Source organism: Schistocerca gregaria, chromosome 10 (genome assembly GCF_023897955.1).
Source record: "Schistocerca gregaria isolate iqSchGreg1 chromosome 10, iqSchGreg1.2, whole genome shotgun sequence".
NCBI classification, from domain to species: Eukaryota; Metazoa; Arthropoda; class Insecta; order Orthoptera; family Acrididae; genus Schistocerca; species Schistocerca gregaria.
The window spans coordinates 152,022,798-152,037,837 of record NC_064929.1 but is presented as its reverse complement, the minus strand read 5'-3'; the positions used below and the strand labels follow the sequence as shown (position 1 = coordinate 152,037,837).

The following is a 15,040-nucleotide window of genomic DNA, read 5'->3' as shown; positions in this document are numbered from 1 at the left end:
ATACCAGGCCAGGGGAAGCAGCTGTTGGGTCTTCAGGAAAGCCTCCTCCATGCGGCCCATGAAAAGGTTGGCATAGGATGGAGCCATCCTGGTTCCCATGGCAGTTCCCCTGATTTGTTTGTAGGTCTGGCCTTCAAAAGTGAAGTAATTATGGGTGAGGATGAAGTTGGTAAGTTTGATAAGGAACGAGGTTTTTGGAAGATCTTCGGGTGGGCGTTGGGAGAGGTAGTGCTCAAGGGCAGAGAGACCATGGGTGTGTGGGATGTTTGTGTAAAGGGATGTAGCATCTATGGTGACAAGAAAGGTTTCAGGTGGGAGAGGAGTGGGAATGGATTTGAGGCGTTCTAGGAAGTGGTTTGTGCCCTTGATGTAGGATGGGAGTCTGCAGGTGATAGGTTGGAGGTGTTGGTCTACCAGAGCTGAGATACGTTCTGTTGGGGCTTTGAAGCCTGCTACAATGGGACGGCCAGGATGGTTCTCTTTGTGGATTTTGGGTAATAGGTAGAAGGTAGGGGTACGTGGCTCAGGTGAAGTGAGTAAGTCTATGGAAGCCATTGTGAGGCCTTGTGAGGGACCTTGGATTTTTAGGATTTTGTGCAGCTCAGTCTGAATGGAGGGAATGGGATCCTGGGTAACAGCTTTGTAGGCTGAGGCGTCGGAGAGTTGACGCAGTCCTTCTGCCACATACTCCACACGGTCAAGTACCACAGTTGTGGAGCCTTTATCCGCCGGAAGGATTACAATAGAGCGGTCTGTTTTCAGCTGCTTAATGGCACGGAATTCAGCTGGGGTGATGTTGGGGGTTGTCGGAATGTTCTTCAAGAAGGACTGGGAGGCAACACTGGATGTGAGGAATTCCTGAAACGTCTGCAAGGGATGGTTTTGGGGGAGGGGAGGAGGATCCCTTTGAGAAGGCGGTCGGAACTGTTCTAAACAAGGTTCAACACTGGGTCTAGTATTTGGGGGCTGTGTTTGGGTGGTGAAGTGATATTTCCAGTTGAGGTTCCGGGTGAAAGAGAGGAGATCTTTAACCAGGGCAGTGTGGTTGAATTTAGGTGTGGGGCTAAAGGTTAAGCCTTTTGATAGAACAGATGTCTCTTGAGGAGAGAGGGATCTGGATGAGAGGTTTAGAACTGAATTGGAGTTGGTGATATGTGGCATATGGAAAACATACACAATTCAAGGCAGGGCCACGTGTGAGACTACACATGTCATTTATCAGCTGACATGCCTGCACTGCACAGCCTTTTACATCGGTATGACAACAACTAAACTGGCTGAGCGCATGAACGGACACAGACGAACTGTCCGCCTAGGAGATGTCCAATACCCAGTAGCGGAGCATGCCCTCCAGCATAATTCTAGGGACCTAGGAACCTGCTACACTGTATGTGCCATTTGGCTTCTCCCACCCAACACCAGTCCCTCTGAACTGCGGAGATGGGAACTTGCACTCCAGCACATCCTTTCATCCCGCCATCCCCCTGGTCTAAACCTACGTTAAACAACCTCACTCCCATTTACTTTTCAGTCTTCTCCTCTTTCCCTTTCCTCTTTAGCCATTCATGCATCTTTCCATCCTACATCTTTATACTATACACCTCTTTACTTCTGTATGCATCCTCTTTGGTTTGAAGCTGGCACAGTACCTGCAGTAGAATATCTTTGGCTTCCCTCTGACAACCATGCCTCCATCCTTGCTACCTTCCCTGTTTTCCTTTCCCTGTTGCTTCATAACCTGGGTTGTGAGTAACTAAATCCACTTTCCCTTCTTCCCTTTCTTTCCCCTCTCTCCTCCCTGATGAAGGAACATTTATTCCGAAAGCTAGGAGCTTAAATTTTCGGTTGTTTTTTGTGTTTCTATTGGCTGTACTGAGCTGAGGTAAGTACTGGCCAGCCCCTCTATCTCTTTGTTAGTAATTGTTTCACATCTTTATATGAGATTTTCCATTAATTAATTATGTATATAGACATTTCGTCCATTCTGGAAACTGAGAATCTCAATAATTTTTGCCTGTTATTGACATTGATACTCACAATTGGTCATTAGGATTATGATATTTTAGAGAATGTTTTAATTCCAAGTTTGAAGTCGGATAACAAATGACAAAAGAATTTTTTTTTTCACGTGATATAATTACAAACTGAAGATATTCTGATTTTTTCTCATTTATTTGTACTATGGAAATTTGCCTCTTGCCACATATTGTGATTCTATGTCAATCGGAAGTACCCTATAGGCTTTAATGAGCAAGTTTGTGAATGTCAAAATATGTGACATAAATAGGCATATATTTTGACTGCATTGACTAAGAAGCTCGACTTTTTTTCACCACCAAAGGACCATAGAGCTCAATATGTAACATAAATCTCAACTTGATATATATACACACATTTCTGAGAGGAAGGATCCTAACAGACAGAGTGACAGAAATACAGTCTGCTAACAAATGACAATATTTTTTTTCATATGATGTAATTACAAATTAATAATTTTCTGTTTTTTCCCCTTTACTTGTACAGTGGCTTCCTTCTTGTGAAATTTCATAATTCTAGGTGAATGGGAAATACTCTATAGGCTTTGTTGAGTGAGTTTGCATAAAAATATACGAGATAAAAAGCCATCTTTGGATTGTATTGTCTTAGAAATCTCAATTTTTTGCACCACCAAGGGGTCATAGACCTTATTGAATGACATAAATTTCAACTTTAGACATCTATCTGTTCCTGAGAAAAAGGGTTTTTAGTAGTCGGACAGACAGAAATACAATGGAGTAATCTATTAGGGTTCCATTTTTATCAACAGAGGTATGGAACCCTAAAAAGAAACTAAACTCTCCAATCATGCCTGAGGATCATACAATGCTTACTAATCACCCTGTCATCTTCTGCCACGTGGTGACAGCTGGATGTTATATGGAGGGCCATGACATCAACACAGTGCTTTCCCAAGTGTTGTTGGCTTAGCAGACATTAGACCTACTACTTATCATTCAAGTAAGTTTTCAGCTGGAATGAAGTTGAGTGTACACTATTTCAGCCCTCACAATAAGGACAAATCTCTTTGATAGTATCAGGAATTGGACCTGGGTCCTTCAGTTATCGTTCTCCAGCCCTCCCCCTAAGGACAAATCTCTGATAGTATTAGGAATTGGGCCTGGATCCTTCAGTTATCTCAACAAATCTGTAGATGAATTAATGTGGTGCTGGGCTTGTAGACATCATATTTGTTACAGTGTGTGCTGACACAGGGGTTCTAACAATGGACATTTACTTGCTTAAATCCAGCTATCATGCCTTATGCTTTCCGTGGTTCTCCTAAATAACGTGAGATGAAAGCCATGATGGTTTGTTAAACACAGCCCAATCCTTGTGCAGTGCAACAATGGAGGGGGGGGGGGGGGTGGACCTCATTTGAGGACATGATTTTAGGAAGTCATAGCCTTGTCAACAGCAAATGAAGCAGGTGAAAGGAAATACAAACATCTAAAAAATGAGACTGAAAGGAAGTGCAAAATGGCTAAACAGTAATGACTAGAGGACAAATATAAGGGTTTAGAAGCAGATTTCATTAGGGGAAAGATATATACCACCTACAGGAAAATTAAAGTGGACTTTGGAGTAAAGAGAAACAGCTATGAGCGTCAAGAGCTCAAATGTAAAACCAGTCCTAACCAAAGAAGGAAAAGCTGGAAGGTGGTAAGAGTATATGGAGGATCTATACAAGGGAGGTGAACTTGAAAGCAATATTATAGAATGGGAAGAGGATGCAGATGAGGATGAGATGGGAGATATGATACTGCAGAAGAATTCGACAGAGCGTTAAAAGACCTAAGTTGAAACTAGGTCCGGGAGTAGACGACATCCCGTTAGAACTAATGGTAGCCTTTGGAGAACCAGGAATGACAAAATTATCCTGTGTAGTGTGCATGATAAATGAGGCAGGCAAAATACCCTCAGACTTCAAGAAGAATGTAATAATTGCAATTCCATAAACATGAGTTGCTGAGAGATGTAAAAATTACTGAATTATCTGTTTAATGAGTCATGGTTGCAAAACACTGACACAAATTCTTTGAAGAAGAATGGAAAAATAACTGGTAGAAGCTAACCAAAGGGAAAATCAGTTCAGATGTCAGAGAAATGTAGGAACACGTGAAGCAATAATGAACCTATGACTTACTTTGGAGGATAGTTTAAGGAAAGGTAAACCTAAATTTGTAGCATTTATACTTGGTGAAAGCTTTTGACAGTGTGGACTAGATTAGACTCTTTGAAATTGTGAAGGTAGTAGGGGTTAAAATACAGGGAACAAAATGCTATTTACAGCTTGTACAGAAACCAGGTGGCAGTTATAAGAGTTGAGGGGCATGAAAGGGAAGCAGTGGCTGAGAATGGAGTGAGACAGGGTTGTAGCCTATCTTCAGTGTTATTCAATCAGTATAAAGGAAACAAAAGAAAAATTTAGAGTAGGAATTAAAGTTCAGGGAGAAAAAATAAAAACTTGGGAGAGCAGTTAAAGAGACTGGACAGAGTCTTGAAAGGGAGCTATAAGATGAACATCAACCAAACCAGGACAAGAATAATGGAATGTTGTTGAATTAAATTAGGTGGTGCTGAGGGAATTAGATTAGGAAATAAGACAAAGTAGTAGATAAGTTTAGCTCTTTGGGCAGCAAAATAACTGATGACCAATGTAGAGAAGATATATGGATTGGAAGAATTTCTATGTAAACTGATAGTGACAAGCAATGTGTTTCTGAAGAAGAGAAATTTGTTAACAACAGATATAGATTTAAGTGTTAGTAAGTCTTTTCTGAAGGTATTTATATGGAGTGTAGCTGCGTATGGAAATGAAACATGGAGCATAAACAGTTCAGAAAAGAATAGAATATGATGCTACAGAAGAATGCTGGATTAGATAGGTAGATCACATAACTAATGAGGAGGTGCTGAACAGAATTGATGAGAAAAGAAATTTGTGTCTCAACCTTACTAGAAGAAGGGGTCGATCGCTTGATAGGACACATTCTGAGACATCAAGGGATCACAAATTTAGTATTGGAGGGAAGTGTGGGAGGGAAAAAAAATTGTAGAGGGAGACCAAGAGGTGAATATAGTTCTCAGATTCATAAATATGTAGGTTGCAGTAGTTACTCAGGGATGAAGAAGCTCACACAGGATAAAGTAGCATGGAGAGCTGCTTCAAACTAGTCTTTGCACTGAATACCACCACAACAATAAGCAGCCTTGTCAACATAGTTGATTAATACATTAAAGACCAGAATAGTATTGAGTGATGAGAGGTGTATTCTGAAACAGTTTCCTCTAGACATCAGCAGTACCGGTATTCTATGTGATGGTCCAGGAAATCTACTTTTTCACTTGGCTCATAGGGTAATTATGTCCAGTGAAGGCTTTCACCCAATTCTTTCCGCTTTGTCTATTCTATTCTGTTCCTCCATTTTTTCCTCTGTTTGTATAGTTTTTTGTGCTTGCATTAATATTCCATAGATTCCATTGTTTTTATAATCTCTACATCCATTCCTTACAATGAGAGTAATTCTGTTGTCGAAAATTCTCACAGTTGAAAACAAAGAAGCTCATCAATATGTTTGTATTGACACTTTGAATACCACTGAAAAAGATCCTAATTTCTAGGAAAGAGTGATAATATGACAAATCTTGGTTTTTCACATATAATCCAGAGACTAAGCACAAATTTATGCATTGGAAAGGCCCAACTTACTGATAGTTAGACACGGGTTCACAGGTAGATGCCGTGTTTCTTGACTTCCGCAAGGCGTTTGACACAGTTCCCCACAGTCGTTTAATGAACAAAGTAAGAGCATACGGACTATCAGATCAATTGTGTGATTGGATTGAGGAGTTCCTAGATAACAGAACTCAGCATGTCATTCTCAATGGAGAGAAGTCTTCCGAAGTAAGAGTGATTTCAGGTGTGCCGCAGGGGAGTGTCATAGGACCGTTGCTATTCACAATATACATAAATGACCTGGTGGATGACATCGGAAGTTCACTGAGGCTTTTTGCAGATGATGCTGTGGTGTATCGAGAGGTTGCAACAATGGAAAATTGTACTGAAATGCAGGAGGATCTGCAGCGAATTGACGCATGGTGCAGGGAATGGCAATTGAATCTCAATGTAGACAAGTGTAATGTGATGCGAATACATAGAAAGATAGGTCCCTTATCATTTAGCTACAAAATAGCAGGTCAGCAACTGGAAGTAGTTAATTCCATAAATTATCTGGGAGTACTCATTAGGAGTGATTTAAAATGGAATGATCATATAAAGTTGATCGTCGGTAAAGCAGATGCCAGACTGAAATTCATTGGAAGAATCTTAAGGAAATGCAATCCGACAACAAAGGAAGTAGGTTACAGTACGCTTGTTCGTCCAATGCTTGAATACTGCTCAGCAGTGTGGGATCCGCACCAGGTAGGGTTGATAGAAGAGATAGAGAAGATCCAACGGAGAGCAGCGCGCTTCGTTACAGGATCATTTAGTAATTGCGAAAGCGTTACGGAGATGATAGATAAACTCCAGTGGAAGACTCTGCAGGAGAGACGCTCAGTAGCTCGGTACGGGCTTTTGTTAAAGTTTCGAGAACATACCTTCACCGAAGAGTCAAGCAGTATATTGCTCCCTCCTACGTATATCTCGCGAAGAGACCATGAGGATAAAATCAGAGAGATTAGAGCCCACACAGAAGCATACCGACAATCCTTCTTTCCACGTACAATACGAGACTGGAATAGAAGGGAGAACCGATAGAGGTACTCAGGGTACCCTCCGCCACACACCGTCAGGTGGCTTGCGGAGTATGGATGTAGATGTAGATGTAGATAGTGGAAAAAGCTTGAATGAGCAAATTGCCGGCGGTAGTGGTCTCGCGGTTCTAGGCGCGCAGTCTGGAACCGTGTGACTGCTACGGTCGCAGGTTCGAATCCTGCCTCGGGCATGGATGTGTGTGATGTCCTTAGGATAGTTAGGTTTAAGTAGTTCTATGTTCTAGGGGACTAATGACCACAGCAGTTGAGTCCCATAGTGCTCAGAGCCATTTGAACCATTTTTTTTTTTAGCAAATCGAGATTCAAAGTGATGATGAGTGTCTTTTTTTATATTCATGGAATTGTGTATCTTGCTTGTGTACTTGAAGATCAAAGTATTAACCAAGATTGCTACCTTGAAGTTCTTTCTCAACTCCATGAGAAAATTAGAATAAAATGACCCAAATTGTGGAAGAATAAGTCATGGGTTCTGCATCAAGACAACACACCAGCACATACCACATTGTTTGTTGAGAAGTTTCTAACAAAGTGCAGTGTTCCAGTGTTAGAAACCCCATCTAATTCGCCTCACCAAGCATCATGTGACTTTTACCTATTTCCTAAGACCAAATCTGATTGAAAGAACCAGATTTCAGTCCATTGGGGCAGTGAAAGAAAAAGCGGCACACATCCTCAAAGAGATCATAGAGGAAGACTTCACGAATGTTTCCATCAACAGAAAAATCACATGGAATGTAAGGATAGAGGGGTGGAGTATAACTACGTCTGTTCAAAAAATTCTGGAATTTTGTGCACCTTTTACTTATTGTGCATTGTCTCCTTCGAAATACTCTTCTCCAGAATTGATACACCGCTCCCAGCACTTCCACTTCCTGAAGCAGTCTCGCTACACCCCTTGTGAAGCATTGTCAGCGAATTTTCTGTTATCTAATCTCTCATTGCAAATCTTCATCCTTTCAACTGGGTTTGCAACTTTGGAAATTAAACGTCTGCAGGAGCCAGGTTTGGAGACTACAGAGGATGAGGCAGCACAGTGATGTTGCTTTTTGGTGCAGTAGTGGTGCACCAACAGGGACGAGTGTGCAGGTGCCTTAACGTGATGCAAGAGCCATGAATTGTCTCACCACGTATCAGGCCATTTTCTTTTCACAGGAATCGCAACACGTCCCGACAGTATCACCAATTAATAGTTTTTCCCTGTGGCATTAATTCATGATGAACTAATCCTTCAGAGTCAAAGAAAACTATCAGCATGGCTTTGACATTTGACCTGACCTGATGAGCTTTGGAGAACCTTTCTCAACCCATTGTGAATCATCATAACCACAGACTCGCGGCTCTTCATGAGCTATGATTCTCTTAAGGATCACCTCATTCTCATTTGCGCAATCTCAAAACTCATCACAGATTGCAAAGTGAAGGTTTTTCTGGTCTTGACACATGAATCATGAGACAAAATTCGTGGCAATATGGTGCATTCCAAGATGTTGTGTCAGGATTTCATGGCATGATCAAACTGAAATGTTACATTCTTCTTCTATCTCTCAGTCAGTCAACCTTTTGGCACCCATAATTTCATTGACATTACTTACATGAGTGTCGTTAGTAGACATCGAAGGGCACCCTAAACAAGAGTCATCTTTACATCCATCTGGCCATTTTTAAACTGTGTGAACCATTTGTAACACCAAGTATGGCTTAAACACTCATCACCTTAGGCTTCCTGCATTGTTTGGCATGTCTCTGTAAAGGTTTTCTTGAGTTTCACACAAAATTTAATACAGCTACATTGCTCCTCTGACTGTACCATCTCAAAACTCACAACCTACTTAATACAATAACTAACATACATCATACAGTAGCTAACATACAACAATGAAACTTCTTGCAATTACACATTATACATAGGTGTGTACAGGGATGCCAACTGCATTTCGCTCCAACACACCACTGGCGTGAAATTACAGATATTCCAGATTTTTTTAAATAGACCTAGTAGTAAGGGTGAAAGTAAATAAATATCAATTTTTTTTGTTTCACTGCAATAGTCTCTTATTTTATAGACACACCTCATAGGTTGGTGATATAAGTAATAAGGGTGAAAGTAAATAAATATCAATTTTGTAAATAAAATAGAAAGAAACTTCCACATGGGAAAAATATAATAAAAACAAAGATTTGAAGACTTACCAAGCGGCAAACCGCCGGCAGACAGGCACATGAACAAGACACACAAACACACACACACACACAGAATTGCTAGCTTTCGCAACCAATGGTTGCTTCGTTAGGAAGGAGAGGGAAAGACGAAAGGATGTGGGTTTTAAGGGAGAGGGTAAGGAGTCATTCCAATCCCGGGAGTGGAAAGACTTCCCTTAGGGGAAAAAAAGGACAGGTGTACACTCGCACACACACACACATATCCATCCCAATGTGTGTGTGTGTGTGTGCGAGTGTACACCTGTCCTTTTTTTCCCCTAAGGGAAGTCTTTCCGCTCCTGGGGTTGGAATGACTCCTTACCCTCTCCCTTAAAACCCACATCCTTTCGTCTTTCCCTCTCCTTCCTGAAGAAGCAACCATCGGTTGCGAAAGCTAGCAATTCTGTGTGTGTGATGGTGTGTCTTGTTCATGTGCCTGTCTGCCGGCGGTTTCCCGCTTGGTAAGTCTTTGAATCTTTGTTTTTATTATAAATATCAATTTTTTTAAAATAAAATGTTTCACTGCAATAGTCTCTTATTTTATAGACACACCTCATAGGTTGGTGATATACTTTCAGGTCAAATGCTGATTAAGGAAATAAGTTAATATTTTAGAACATCCAAAATATTGTGCTTTTCATTTGTAGATTTGAGTTATCACTCAACTTTGTATTTTATTACTGCCACATTTCTTCATTCTGTTACTGACGGCTGTTATCTCCGCAGAACAGCCACGGGCTACTATCCCTGTTAGACGAAGAGGGCCTGCGGACGGACGAGCAGTTCCTCAGCCGTCTATCTCAGGGGCCAGCGGGACAACGACCCGAACTCCTGGCCACGGCTTCCAACTCCGGCAACAATCTGCCACCAAACTGCTTCAGGTGAGCTTCCTACAGAAAGTGAGGGTTGGAGTTAGCAATGGCAGAGAGATGTGTACCATGAAGTGCTAAATTTGGGCTGTTGCACAGGTACAAAAATACACTGTAGGGATCATGAGGCATATGTGCAGTAAAAAACTGTGATGCTGATGTCAGAGTGAACCCAACCAGTGCTCACAAGCCCACAATTGCCATAACATACTGTGTGATAATTGTGTTAATGGGTGAAACCAAGTTTGTTTACAGCAGTATGAATTTTTATTAGTAACTGGCAATTGAGTACAGAGCTACGCTGTACTTATCAGTACATTGTAGAATTTTTTAGAGTAAGTTTTTAAGTCAGAAATAATGTTTTTTCTGCCTGATTGCCTGTTGTACTAACCACAACAGGCATATAAGTAACTTAAGAATTAAGTTTCACACATTTCCTAAAAATAATGAGATGAAATGAAAATGGATAAATGCTTATAAACAGGCAGAATTGTGTTCAATTGAAAACGTGACCAATACTGTGTGTTGTAGTATCCATGGACCATTACAGTATAAATACTGAAAATTTTTCAGCGTCTGGCAAGATAAGTGCTTCTCGGGTAGTTCAGGCATATGCTAATGTCTTATATGTTTGAGTTAAATATATTGCAGTTAACTAGCCAGTCTGTCCCATACTCATCAGTTGACATATCATACGATGTGTAGCCCCAGTGATGGAGAAATAGTCTCCAAAACTAGTCATGCTGATAAAATTCACTTACAACTGAAGTGGATTACTCAGTAGTATCAATTTGAAAAAGAGACTGTACCCAGAATCAGATTAACAGATTCTGTAGAGTTTTACACCAGTTCTTCATGTTAATTAGTTAGCTTTATGATCCATGGATCATTTGCAAAATAAATTTGCAGTAATTTGGAATGATTCAGTTAACATTCACATCACAAATTAATTTGCAAATATAGATACATGGTGACCATTTTCAGTGTTTAATTTTATTTTATTTCTTTTTTTTTTTTAAATCTACAAATATGAGGTTGTATCATTGTTTACCATTTCATATGTTGTTATCTGTATGCTTGCATTTATTACAACACTAGTGTCATCCGCAAAAATAGCTAATGCTGCTTGTTGTATATTAGATAGAAGATAGTTTACAGAAGATCTTTTACATATGTGAGGAAGAATAGCAGACCTAAGATTGAGCCCTGCAGAGCCCCTTACATGATTTCTCTCGAGTCAGAAGAATCTCCCCTGATTACATTGGCTGAATTATTAAGTACAACTTTCTGCTTTCTTTTGGGTAGATATGTCATTATCCATTGGCTGATTATACTGTCAGTTCCATAAAATCTTCGTGTATCTTGGAGAGTATTGTGGTTCACACAGTCAGGTGCTGTTGATAGGTCACGGATAATACTAACTGGTGTTATTTTGTTACTTAATACTTGTACATTTTATTGAGTGAAGATGTAAATGACATTTTCAGTACAACAGCTTTTCTGAAATCCGTACAGTGATTTATTGGGGATATTATTCTTGCTCAGATGGGTCCTATAGTAAAATACATCATCTTCTCTAGAATTTTGGAAAATGACGTCAGTAGTGAAACAAGTTGATAGGTATTGACATCTCTTGTATCACCTTTCTTAAAGGTGGGTTTAACAATAACATATTTCAATATCAAAAGAAAAGTGCCTTGAGCTTGTGATGCTTTATGTATTTGCGATAATACATGGCTTGTTGTATGGAGAAAATCTTTAGTGCTCTATTGAAAATAGTATCAAAACCAAGTGAGCTTTTATTTGTGAGAGAATATATAATTTTCTGAATTCTAGAAGAAGTAGTTGGTGATACATTTGTATGATTGAATTTTGTTAGAGTTGTTTTTCTAACATGCTGCTGTGCTTTTTCTCTTGAACTGTTTGTAACTATAATTTCTACTATATTTAGTAAATGACTGTTAATGTATTTACTACCTATGATTCATCATTCACAGCCCTTTCATTCAATTCAGTACTGATGTTGTCTTGTTCTGGTGATTCTCCTGTCTCACTTCATTCTATATAGCCCTAAGTCTGCTCTCAGAATTACTGATTTTTTATATCATGTGCATGTTCCGTGATTTTTAATAACTTTTCTTGGTTATTTTGAGTTGTTTTTGTAGTGTGAAATTACTACTAGATCTTTGCTTGTTCTTACCCCTAGATATGTTCCCCTTTTCCTTTCACAAGATACTTTAATCACTTTAGTGATCCATAGTTTTTTACATTGCTGTTTAACATCCATTCTGATTGGCCTATGCAGATAGAGATTTTCAAATAATGATATAAATTTATCATGGAATAGACTAAATTTTATGTCAGCACATTGTTAATTATGAGCTCCATCCCAGGATTTACTACATTGAGCATATACCGTAAGGCAAAAAGGGGAGGCGGATTACGCAGCACAAAGGAATTATCTGGATGTGATGTACATGTACAGACAAACAAATCATTACAGTTTAGAAAAATTGGATGATTTGTTTAAGAGAAAGAGCATCACAAATTGAGCAAGTCAGTAATGTGCTGGTCCACTTATGGCTGTTATGCAGGCTTTGCACTGACTGATACAGTTGTTGGGTGCCCTCCTAAGGGATATCATGCCAAATGTGTCCAGTTGGTGCATTTGGTCATAAAAATCCAGAGCTGGTTGGAGCGCCCTGCCAATAATGCTCTAAACATTTTCAATTGGGGATAGATCTGGTGATCTTGTTGGTCAAGGTAGGGTTTGGCAAGCAAGAAGAAAAACAATAGAAACTCTCACAGTGTGAGGCCAGGCATGATCTTGCTGAAATGAAGCCATTGAGGGTTTGCCATGAAGGGCAACAAAACAAGGCATAGAATATCATCTACATACTACAGTGCTGCCAAAGGGATCCTGCTATGAAGTGAAATAGTGCCCCAGATCCTATCTCATGGTTTTTGGGCCATACAACAGGTCACAATCAGGTTGGTATCCTGCCACTATCTGGTGCGAGTCCAGACAAATCGTCGCTGGTCATTGGGCCTCAGTTTCAATCAGAACTTATTGCTGAAGAGAATTCTGTTCTAGTCAGTGAGATTCCAGGCCAAAGTTCAGTTTCAAGTCACTTATAATCATCTTTTAGTTTTTTTCTGCCTTCATTGTTCAACTATTTTCTTGCTTAAGCTTTGGTCTCATCACAAATCAGTCTGAACAGTGGTGTGACATATAAATACATAGTTCAGAGGCTGGCTGTGTTCTATACTTGTTCACCAAATCTTCACAAACTCCACTGTAAATGTTGAAGGGAAAGATAACAGTGCCGTTACCAATTTTTTTCTAGTGCCCTTCACTTTGCTTAGTCTGTGTCATAATATAAACACATTTTGCGCTTGTCGGTACACACCCATCATATTGTCACTTTCATCACTACTTTCAGAAATAAAGTCACTTTGAACTACTGCTTGATGTGCTTCAGAATCTGAGTCACTGAATGACAAATCACTTACTTCATTACATGTTACATGCTTTTGTAAACAGTCTTCATCATCAGCACAAATTGCTCTCTTTGCCATGTTGGTTCTTTACTAAGACTTGGTACCATGTGAAACACATGGCCTCTGCTTCATTTTAAGTACAGCACATGAAGAGCCACTTATCAGTTACAAATTGAACTCCACACATTCGTATAGTGAAGTGTACATGTGCAAGTTCAGCTCTTCATACAATTAAAATGCTACAATAATTTTATGCCCCTACAGCTTGTTACTAATGAAATAGTGATTTACAAGGAGATTTTGCAGAAATATGTAGATGTCATCAGAAACTGGATTCAGTAAAATGGGATGTCAGTAAATGCAGAGAAGAGTCAACTGGTCATCATCTCAAATAGCGAGAGTATCGTAAGGTACCAATACAGGCTGAGATCTGACAGCATCCCAGCAGACCAACAATGCCAATACCTGGGGGTCACACTGAATACAAGGAAAATACACTGGGAACGACATATAAATAACACATTAAACAAGGTGTATAAGCATTTCTGAAAAATATGATATTTTTAAAAGTTCTATATAAATTTAAGGGTTAGGAAATCATTTCTGAACATGTATGTATGGAGTGTAGAAACGTATGGATGTGAAACATGAACAACAACTAGTTGTGGCAGAAGAGAATAGAAGCTTCTGATATGTGATGCTACAAAACAACACTAAGCATTAGAGTGGTAAATGAATCAAATTGAAGAAAAAATGAATTTATGGCACAACTTATCTAAAAGAAGGGATTGTTTGATAAGAAACATCTTGAAGAGTCAAGGGATTCTCAATTGTAACATAACGTTTTCAACATCTATCTGCAATAAATACAATGTAATTGAGTTTCTATATGTACGCAGATTCAAAAGAATAATTTCCAAAATTGGCTAATTGAAAGTTCTTTTCTTGTATTTCTTGTAGGTAGTAGAGAGCAGGCATGGTAATTATGACAATAAATAATCACATGCACTGCCATCACTTACTATGAATACTTTTTATTCTCGCAGCATATACAAAATCTGTGTAGCATAGAGCGCATACTACAGAGAACTGATGTGGCAAACATACAGTTGTTCTTGCTGTGGTAGGGCAGTGATATTGAGTGGTTCTATGCCCCCACACAGGCCCCACCCCTCCCCCCACCCTCTCTCCCAGAAGTGCAGAGCACGAAGCACAATGACTGGTGTATGTCTTGATGTGTTGACCTGGTGACGATGGTAAGAGCCAACATATTGTTGTGTACAAGGTTCCAGGGTGGCTGTAAAGGGCGGCCAACCCTTGATGTCAGTGGAGGTGCCGATGTGGAGCTGGCAATGTCTGTTAAGGTGTTGCTGGTTGGTGGTGTGTCATCCAGTGTTTATGAGGCTGTTGGTTCACTGGCAGTGGTGTCTCGAGTGTCAGCTGTCGTTATGGAGTGCTCTGGGGCTGACTTGACCAGGTAGCCGGCCGAAGAAAAAGTGGATTTCAGCTGTGTTGATTGTAGGCAGAAGGGGTATGGAGTGCTCTAATGACTTTGAGATCATGTTGTAGCCTAACTCTCTATTGTTGAATTTGGTCATAACCATGAGTAGTGAGTCCTGCAGTGTTACAGAAAAGTCTTCCAGGAGGTAGTCTCG

The 15,040-nt window shown here is 39.9% G+C and overlaps 1 protein-coding gene across 1 annotated transcript in view; it reads left to right on the top strand.

Moving 5' to 3' along the window:
* Positions 1 to 15,040, top strand: part of LOC126293423 (unconventional myosin-Ia) — a 693,376-nt gene that overhangs the window by 536,548 nt on the left and 141,788 nt on the right. Inside the window, exon 15 of the mRNA XM_049986646.1 lies at positions 9,742 to 9,896. Coding sequence (XP_049842603.1) covers positions 9,742 to 9,896 — 155 coding nt within the window. The remainder of the gene's footprint in view (positions 1 to 9,741; positions 9,897 to 15,040) is intronic.